The 9,283-nt window shown below is 32.6% G+C and overlaps 1 protein-coding gene across 2 annotated transcripts; it reads right to left on the bottom strand.

Moving 5' to 3' along the window:
• Positions 1–2,579: 2,579 nt before the first annotated feature.
• LOC120267912 (probable plastid-lipid-associated protein 13, chloroplastic) lies at positions 2,580–5,696 on the bottom strand. 2 transcript variants are annotated; one of them, XM_039275587.1, is made up of 7 exons: positions 5,404–5,696; positions 4,948–5,069; positions 4,707–4,865; positions 4,480–4,576; positions 3,598–3,814; positions 2,921–2,973; positions 2,580–2,830 (listed from the first exon to the last, which is right to left on the bottom strand). In XM_039275587.1, exons 1-7 carry the CDS (start codon positions 5,614–5,616, stop codon positions 2,729–2,731), a joined length of 963 nt encoding a protein of 320 aa, XP_039131521.1. In that variant the 5' UTR covers positions 5,617–5,696; the 3' UTR covers positions 2,580–2,728. The 2 variants fall into 2 exon arrangements, with proteins under 2 accessions (XP_039131521.1, XP_039131522.1); XM_039275588.1 differs by having other exon boundaries at positions 4,707–4,790; positions 5,404–5,692.
• Positions 5,697–9,283: the final 3,587 nt, after the last annotated feature.

The raw sequence follows: 9,283 nt of genomic DNA, 5'->3' as shown, positions 1-9,283 counted from the left end.
AAGACCCTGCAAAAATGAAGTGGACACTCTACCTTTGGAGGAAAACACACAAGATGATATTGATAATATTATAACCTTTGAACCAACAAATGAGTGAACTCAATTTAGACTTCAAATCGGTGTAGACATGTTTAAACACTTCACACTCAAGTTGACCCTCTCATTAGATATCTATATACTGTGAATGCTTTTATATATTACTATTTTCTTTTGTTGATTATTGTTTTTTGTAATCGTACATTTTAATATTGTATGTGCCAAACATATTTGAAATATTTCATATTTATACCTTTTAGCTCCTGTGTGTGACAAAAAACTATTTGAAATTCTTCATATTTAGACACTTGGCAAGTATTCTATTGCTTTATTTCATATTTGGTCTAGTATATACTCAAAATCACAACAAAAACTTATGGGATAACAAAAGCTACTAGATAGCAAAAGAAAATAAGGCTCTAATTGATGCCTTGGTTGAAGCTTTCTAAGAGTCCCACTTGGAGGGTTGAAAATGGGTTTTGAGATGGATACCTTCTTCAATTAAAAGAATGATAAAGTAGAAGATTCCACAGACCATATTAAAAGTTGTGCCTAATATCGAACCTATCTTGCAAATAGAAAGCACAATGTTTTACTTGTCAAATTTCTCTTGATCAATGGAGATGGAAGAATTCTACTTATTAAATCATTTACTCATTATTTATTGATAATTTGTTTGGTGATTTGTTTCAGACTACTTTTTTTTTCCTTCTTATATTCAATGTTTATTTCAAGACAAAAGTGTTTGTGACAAGGTGGCATGCCTATGTATGAAGATTATATGATGCTTATTGTAATTAATACTTCTTCAATTAAAAGAATGATAAAGTAGAAGATTCCACAGACCATATTAAAAGTTGTGCCTAATATCGAACCTATCTTGCAAATAGAAAGCACAATGTTTTACTTGTCAAATTTCTCTTGATCAATGGAGATGGAAGAATTCTACTTATTAAATCATTTATTCATTATTTATTGATAATTTGTTTGGTGATTTGTTTCAGACTACTTTATTTTTCCTTCTTATATTCAATGTTTATTTCAAGACAAAGTGTTTGTGACAAGGTGGCATGCCTATGTATGAAGATTATATGATGCTTATTGTAATTAATACTGCTAATAGAGGAGATGAATATGAACAGAAATAAATAAAATTAGGGAAAATTTTCTAACATATCATACATCAAAGCATATACACATTCTTCTCCATTCTTATACAATCTAGGTATTTTTCTCCATTCACCAAATTGTCAAAAATCTGTAAAAAGTCAGGGAAAAAAATTTATATTCTACCAAGCATTAAAAAAATAAAACATTATTTGTACAATATTCTAGAATTTTCATCATAGTAATATATATATACATATATATATTTGGGTAGAGTGGATCATTGAGGGCTGAGAAATGGGACTAGAGAGTTCCGCCAGTGCCACAATCTATAAAAAAGAAGAATGAAGCAGCAACAGCAACAGGGGAGGTTGGCAAAACCCAATCCGCCCCGATTTTGAGCGGGGCGGGGCGGGTTTGGTATTTGCTTGCCCCGCCCCGCCCCGCCCCGATAATAATTTAATTTATTATAAATATTATATAATGTATAGGGTAAATGAATTTTTTTAAAAATTTTCAATAAATTTCTTATGAGTTGTTTTTAAAAATATATGTTTTATAAAATAAATCTATTTTATAAATGTTTTTAAGAATTTTAAATACTTATTTATAACTATAAGCAAAGCGGAAGATTAACGAAAAACAAAAAACGGGACGGGAATAGTGCCCCGCCGGTGCCCCGCTTATTACCATGCGGGGCGGGGATGGTAGAGGCATGCCCCGCCCCCGCCCCCCCCGCCCTCGCTCCGCCCCATTGCCATCCCTAGAGGAGGTGATGGTGCTCTTAGTTGAGGTTTGAACCTTTCTTGGTTGAAGGTATGGCAGTGGCACAGTCACAAATTGGGAGAAAATTTAGGATTCCAATTAGGGTGTGGAGGATGAGGATGAGGATGAAGATGGGGTATCAAATTGGGGTGTGGAGGGAGATCGTGGCAGTTGGAATTGGATCCGATGATAGTTTCTCAGATCCAAACCTGAAGCTCTCACATAGGAATGAATCCTTACCTTTTTTTTTTCTTTATTCTTTTTCTATTATAATTTTATTTGCTAAAATGCATGTCAGGAAGTAAAAGACTATTCTAATGAGGACACCAATTTTAAATAAATAATTATACATGAAATATATTAAAAATAAATGCATTTAAAATAATTTCATATCTAAATATCAAATTTTTTTTTTTACATTAAGAGTATAATGATATACTTCTCCTATTTTCTTTTTTATTTTATTAGATCCCAATAAATTTTTCTCCAATCAAACACAGTTTTTATTTTTATTTTTTTTGTTTTCATTCTCATTCTCCTGTAAAATTTTTCAATTAAAATAGTTAAAAAACTAAAAAAAACACAAAATTATAATAAAGAGACTAAAATATTAAAATTAGAAAAATAAAGAGACCATATTGAAAATCACTCGTTACAATTTTGATAGACTGTTGAGAAATTGTGAAGCTCATCACGTCTTGATATAATTTCATTGAGCATTTGTTCTTGAAATAAATAGCAAAGGGATGCTGCACACGTGTGTATTTATTTAAATATATATATATATATATACACATATATATGGATTTGGCACAAGTGTTTAGCTTTCGTATTCAGTAATAACCGAGTCAGCAGCAATCTGTCCTGGAGCCGGATCTTGCCTTGTCAAGACATCAGCCGCTCCCATTGAATCTCTTGTAATCTGCAAAGGAAGGTCATTAGGCGACGTTTGAATAGTAATTGATAAAGTTATGTGTTCTCTTTTTTTAAGTGAATTTCACCCAAAGCTTACCAGTATTTCTTCATCTAAGTAGGAGATGATGAACAATCTCTGAAATGTTCCACCTGAAAAGTACACATAAGAAGTCAGTTCTTATTTGTTAGATACGGGATTTATCAGCTCATGATTCTGCACAAGATTTTAATTTTTATCAGAGTATACGACCATACAACTATACATAGAAAAATAGCAAAGACAATATACACACTAGAGCTTACTGACAAGGCTTAAAATATATAAGATAGAACAAAAATGAAAAAGATCGAACAAGGCAAGGTGGTGGTAGAGGTCTGTCATACCATGTTTTGTCCGACACAAAGTGTATAGCCTAAATTCACATGAAAAGAGATATTTTAAATTCTAGCATTAGGTTTTATTCCATCACTTTTCTTAGGCATGAAAATGGATTATATGATATACCGTGTGCATAATGGAGATAGAATGTCCATAATATAATATCAAGATAATATGAATGTGCATACCAGAGATATCTGCAGGTTCCTTATCTAGATAGTCTATATCAATCATCATATATATAAGCTTGTAAAAATAAGAATACTAAGTTTTCAGAGTGATTAACTATACAAGGCAACTTGGGCTACAATTAGCTAGCTTATTTAATTGGAAGTGTGATGAGATAAATATGAATATTTTTCTTTTACAAGAAAAATGTTAATTTGTTTCCTTACTAAGTGGAACAGTCACTCCATTGGCAAAGGCATCCCTTACAGAAGCTGGTAGTTGCTGCAAGGCACCAGTTGCTTGTCCAAATGCAGCTTTTAGCTGTTCAGGTATTGCCTGTTCACTAACTGTTGGTGTTTCAAGAAGACCTTCAACATACTCTTCTTTCAATCGAGTAGGCCCTTCTACTGACAATTTGGCCCTTAAAAGAAACTTGCTATCAATCTGAAGTGAGTTTCAAGCATCAGAATCAAAGATGTGACAAAAACAATTGATAGTTTAGCACATGTTCGTTTTCCATGAATGTTGAGGAAGATATAATTTATCCATCATAAGGTCAATTGTCTTACTATCAATGGACAAACAAAACAAGTTAACAATTCATATAGTATATACGATCATGATTCTTCACACCAATTGCACTAGTCCACTCCAACATAGGCATAATTCTAATAATCAATGAACATTATGCAAAATCATGATGCCCATTGCTATTGCGAGGAATAGCCAAACACCTCTTTGGAAAACAGGTCCACATATTTTGATTTCAATGTCTTTCAACATCTCAAATAGTATGAATAAAATAGCCTATCAAAATTGCGTAGGTGTCCATCATGTACAACTACATCAGTTGAAATGCTGAGTCTATGCCAATAAATGGAAGGAAAAATATTTCAGGACCAAATCTCATGTGAAGTAGAATTGAAGAAAGGATTTATTAGAAGATTTCTTCCAAAAGGGTTAACTCAATTATGAATTTCTAATGAATATCAACCCATTTTCCAACATTAGGATCTTAATCCACAAAAAATGAAATGAAGACCATAAATTATAGAAAATACAAAGAAAATATAAACACATTGTCCAACTGCTTTGCTATCAATACTTACTGAGTTAAAAAATTTTAAATTTGCCGTGACATTTGCATTTCCATCCTTGATCAACATGTCCAATGCCAACAAGTTTGCAAGAGTTGCAGGAGACCTCCTGCAGAAACAGAACAGAGCTGTATAACAAGAAACAAGCAACTCAAGGAAGCACAAACTTCAAAGGTATCAATAAAGAATGACCTAAAACCAAATCAGTTAAAGTTGAAAATTCAAATGAAGGTACCTACTCAAACAGAAATCTTGCAGCAAATAACCCTGGGCTACCAGCACCAAACCACTCAAAATTCCATCTACCTTCTAGAAATGGTGATCTGCATAATTGAGCATACATCTCACCCGAATAAATAACAACCCACTCCACAACTGCCATAACATTAAGAAGAGAACTTACATCAAAATTATCAATGAAGACTTTAGATAAAACAACACCTAATGGATAATATAATCAATTATCTTTGCCAAACATACGTCGTGGGACGAAGAGTAGGATTTAGTCGCTCAAGACCAACAATTCTCTCATTAACATCAATCCTCTGCATTTCCGTCGTCTTCCCACCAGCAAAAGATTCAAACCCCCCGGCATCCTTAAACTGAAATGATATTCATTAGTCCTGCTTACAATTAAAACTCCAGATCAATTCAAGGCATGATGAATTCACTTAATCACAAGTAGAGGAATAGAGAGAGAGCAATAATCATCCGCATGCTAACAACACCCGCATCACACATTCTACTAAAATTCACCCCCTTTCCACAATTATAGGCAGCATCCTTGCTCGAAAACCTAACTGTAACTACAACGCCTTTAAAACAGAACAATAGGCATTCAAAAACTAAGAATGAGCCACTAAATTAGCCAAAAATCAAAACTTTATCAGGTGAATCTTTGAAATTCAAGGGAGGGAAAAAGAAAGAGAAGCTCACAGCGAGAAGAAGTGATTCCTTGGCAGAAAGCCGCTCCATTTCCCTGGCGTACGACACCGACGCTCCCTGCGTCGACTGCTGCTGCACCATCGCCCTCCATCCACCGTACCCGGGCAAGATGGCTCTCCGGCGACGCCTAGGACACCGAAACAACGAGTCCAAAGGCGGAGTAGAAGGCCATACTAATCCAAGAGCTCCAAAAGCTGCAGCCATGGCTTCAAAACCCTAACCTTTGAGGAGCGCGATCTACAAAGAGGATGAGGGCATTTCCGTCAGATAAAGAGCTAAAATAAGAGTACTATGTTTGTGTGGTGTGGATATCCCGGCCCCTCTCCGCAGTTATCTACACAGAAAATTCCTAAAATACCCTTCACTGGTTTTACTCTTGCTTAGAACTAAATTAAATGAATTAGTAGAATTTGTTTTCTCTCAAATATTTTTAATAAGACGTATAATCATATATACTTACTTTTAATTCTATCCTCTAAAAAGCTTTGTTTCCCGACATTCATTTGGAAAGGACATTTAGCGTTGTATAACTGGTCATATGTCTAATTTCATGATTTTTGAGATTAAAAGTTTTGTTTCTGAACTCTCATTGTTCATGTGTCATGAAAGTGGTGGATAATGACTTCTTTGGTTGTGATCGTAACACATCATGCAAAACACTTTATCATTACAATGACATGCATAAACTTTTGTTCTATGACAATAACATCTCATTAAAAAAAAAATTGGTCTCATGTTTAAAAAGAACTTTTATTTTGAAACTTTGTTTGTGAGCTCTCATTGTTCCTGTGTCATGAAAATGATATACAAAGATCTTTTTTGCTATGAAAATCGGTATAATACCCAAATTGGTCCCTCTACTTTTCTCTTTCTTTCCTTTTGGTCCCTATACTCAGAAATGCTCCCAAGTAGTCCATCTACTCTTGAAAATGATTCTACGTAGTCCCTTCTACTCTAAAATAGGCCAATTATTGCCTGTATTTTTCAAGAGTAGAGGGACTAGATAGGAAGAGATTAAAGGTAGAGGCACTAAATTGGGTTATTTTCAAGAGTAGAGGAATTATAGGGGCGCATTTCTGAGTAGAGGGATCAAAAGGGAAGAGAGAGAAAAGTAGAGGGACTAATTCGGGTATTATACCATGAAAATCACACCTCAAGCAAATAGGCCCCATGTCAACAAACGCCTTGTTATGAAAGTGATATACAAAGACTTTTTTGCTATGACAATAACACCTCATGAAAAATAGGTCCCATGTTTTACAAAAATCTATAAAGAGATCAAACATTAATTAATCCCTCTCACGGTCCTCTTGGTTGTCTATCCAGTTCCAAATCCAAACCCAAATGCCCTCTGTTCCTCTCCCATGAATTCCCTTCCTTTTTAGGCTTTATTTCCTCATGCACTCTCCTCCTCTTTTCTCAAGTTGCCTAATGACTTCCTCCCATCCTCTTTCTTCAATGTGTCCACTTGGTGACGCAACTCCTCTAAGGTATAACTAAAAGAAAATAGATATGTACTTCTTAAAAGAGTTGAGAAGGGAAGAGGTAATGGAAGCCCAAGCTTCTTGTAAAACATCTTTTACCTCATCCTTACCAAGTCTGCCTAATACAAAGCTTGACAGCCTAACTTCAACAAAAGCATCCCTGACATCATCATTGGTAAGGCAATCTAATGCAGAGCTTAATACTCACGACCAGTCTATTTGGCATATCTATGTGCCATCGAGTTATTTAGTGGTGAGCAGGAATATCGGTGACTTCAGCTCTATAGTAGCTTCAGAAATGCAAAAAGTTATATGGAGCGATTTCATTTAAATTCTAGCCATATGCCAGAGATTAGAAGAAGCTAATGCTCATAACTTTTTTTAGCAAAAGCTGTGTTTCTAAGCTCTTATTATAACTATGACATGAAAGTGATGTACAATGACTTTTTTGGATGTGAAAACAACACTTCATGGAAAATAGGCCCCATGTTTACCAAATAATGTGTCATGAAAGTGAAGTACAAAGACTTTTTAGTTATGAAAATAACACATCAGAAATAGGTCCCATGTTGAAAAAACCCAATAAAGAAAGCAAACTTCGAGGAAAAAAATAGGATTGCTATTCAGTTTTCTCTCATTTGTAGCTATTACCTAATATTGTACTTAATACAAGTTTGATAAGATATATATTCAACCGGTGAATATATTGGTTTTTCCATTTATTTAATAAAAGTGTGAGGGAAAATATAGGAATTTCTTTTGTGGAAAAAATTGTATATAAAACTATATAAATTAATTTTTTTTTATGTGAACCGATTGGATCTAAAACTATATTAATTATATATATATATTCAATTCTCCTTATTTTATTTGTATATAATTAGAATCATTATTGCAACATGATTGATATTAAATATATTTATATATATTATATTGATTAATGTGTGGATTTGTTTGATTTTGAGAGGAGGATCTCTTTTCCTTCCTTGGACATGAGGCTATCAAGTTCGAAAACCAAAACAACAAATTTTCTAAAACACAAGGGGGAAAATGTTAGGAATGAGAAGAGAAGGAACAATAGACACATAAGGGTGCCAAGTGAATGGTGCAGGCATTTTAACATAAAGGTCAAGGAAAAGCATAACCTCTTTCTTATTTGCAAGACATTTTATTAATGAAGAATAAACAAAGAAAGTTAAAATTGTTAGGATTGGAAAGACAAGAAATAGGACATCTACAAGTGTAGCCTGTCAAATTTTGATGAAGGATTTTCTTTCTCTCCTTTTTTAAAAAAAAAACAAAAAAAATTGTGAGGAAAACATGGGAATTTTTAAAAAGAAATTATAACATATATTTTTCTGTGAAAAATAATAATTCTACTTAAATATTTTTTTATGTAAACCAAATGAATCTATAATTATAAAAATTAAATATATATACTCAATTCCTCTTAGTTTATTTGTATATAATTAGAGTCACTATTATAGCATGAATGATCCTAACATATAAGCCAAGGAAAAACACAACAACTACTCACTGTAGTCAAAGAAATGTTGGATATGTCCTAACTAATCAAAGGCAAATAATGTTTCCTTGCTTATTGACAAAGACCTCTCTAGGGTTTGTGATGGAGAGAAGGATCCCTTTTCCTTATTTGCAAGGCATTTTATTTAATCTATAAATCAAAATAAATATAACAACAAAGAGAATAAGAAGTGTTAGAAATGAAAAGACAAGGAACATGAGATACATAATTGTAATCTGTGAAATCTTGATGGAGGATTTTCTTTCTCTTCATTTAAAAAAAAATTGCGATGAATATAATAAAGGCTAAAAGAATGCATAATAGAAATAATAGCAAAATTATATAAATTAATTTGGAAAAACCCAAAAACTAAGACATATATTTTTGAAATAAATATATATATACTACACAAATAATTTATAAAATATCAATAGATCAAATAATAAATTTTGGTAAATATTTTTATAAAAAAAATAGTATGTTTTAAACTATAGGTTTTAATTTGTAAAAAAAAAAAATTGTCTTTTAAAAAAATAATAAAAAAAATTAACGAGAGAAATATTTAAAAACAATTTAAAAAAATAACCAACCTAGATAGATATATAGATGGATATATAGATAAATATATAAATATGTTTAGAGATAAAGAGAGAGAGAGAGAGAGAGAGAGAGAGAGAGAGTAGCAAAAGGGAGAAAAACTTACATTAATTCAAAATCATTAATAAATTCTTTACTTTCTTTGCGTTTTTCTTTGCGTTCAATGACAAAGTTAAGAAAGGTTGAAAAAAATTTAATTTTTACATGCACTTCCCACTCTTAAGCATGCTACTATTTTCAAAAGCTAAGTCTTTCTCCTTATGTT

The sequence above is a fragment of the Dioscorea cayenensis genome, chromosome 8 (assembly GCF_009730915.1).
Source record: "Dioscorea cayenensis subsp. rotundata cultivar TDr96_F1 chromosome 8, TDr96_F1_v2_PseudoChromosome.rev07_lg8_w22 25.fasta, whole genome shotgun sequence".
NCBI lineage: Eukaryota > Viridiplantae > Streptophyta > Magnoliopsida > Dioscoreales > Dioscoreaceae > Dioscorea > Dioscorea cayenensis.
The sequence above is the reverse complement of the archived record's forward strand: the minus strand, read 5'-3'. Positions and strand labels throughout refer to the sequence as shown.

Bases quoted from the DNA above. Each gene is read 5' to 3' on its own strand.
- LOC120267912 (XM_039275587.1), bottom strand. From the start codon at position 5,616: ATGGCTGCAGCTTTTGGAGCTCTTGGATTAGTATGGCCTTCTACTCCG. The intron at 5,070-5,403 runs GTGAGCTTCTCT...ATATCATTTCAG, and splicing joins AGGAATCACTTCTTCTCGCT to TTTAAGGATGCCGGGGGGTT. The intron at 2,831-2,920 runs GTAAGCTTTGGG...CTTCCTTTGCAG, and splicing joins ACTTAGATGAAGAAATACTG to ATTACAAGAGATTCAATGGG.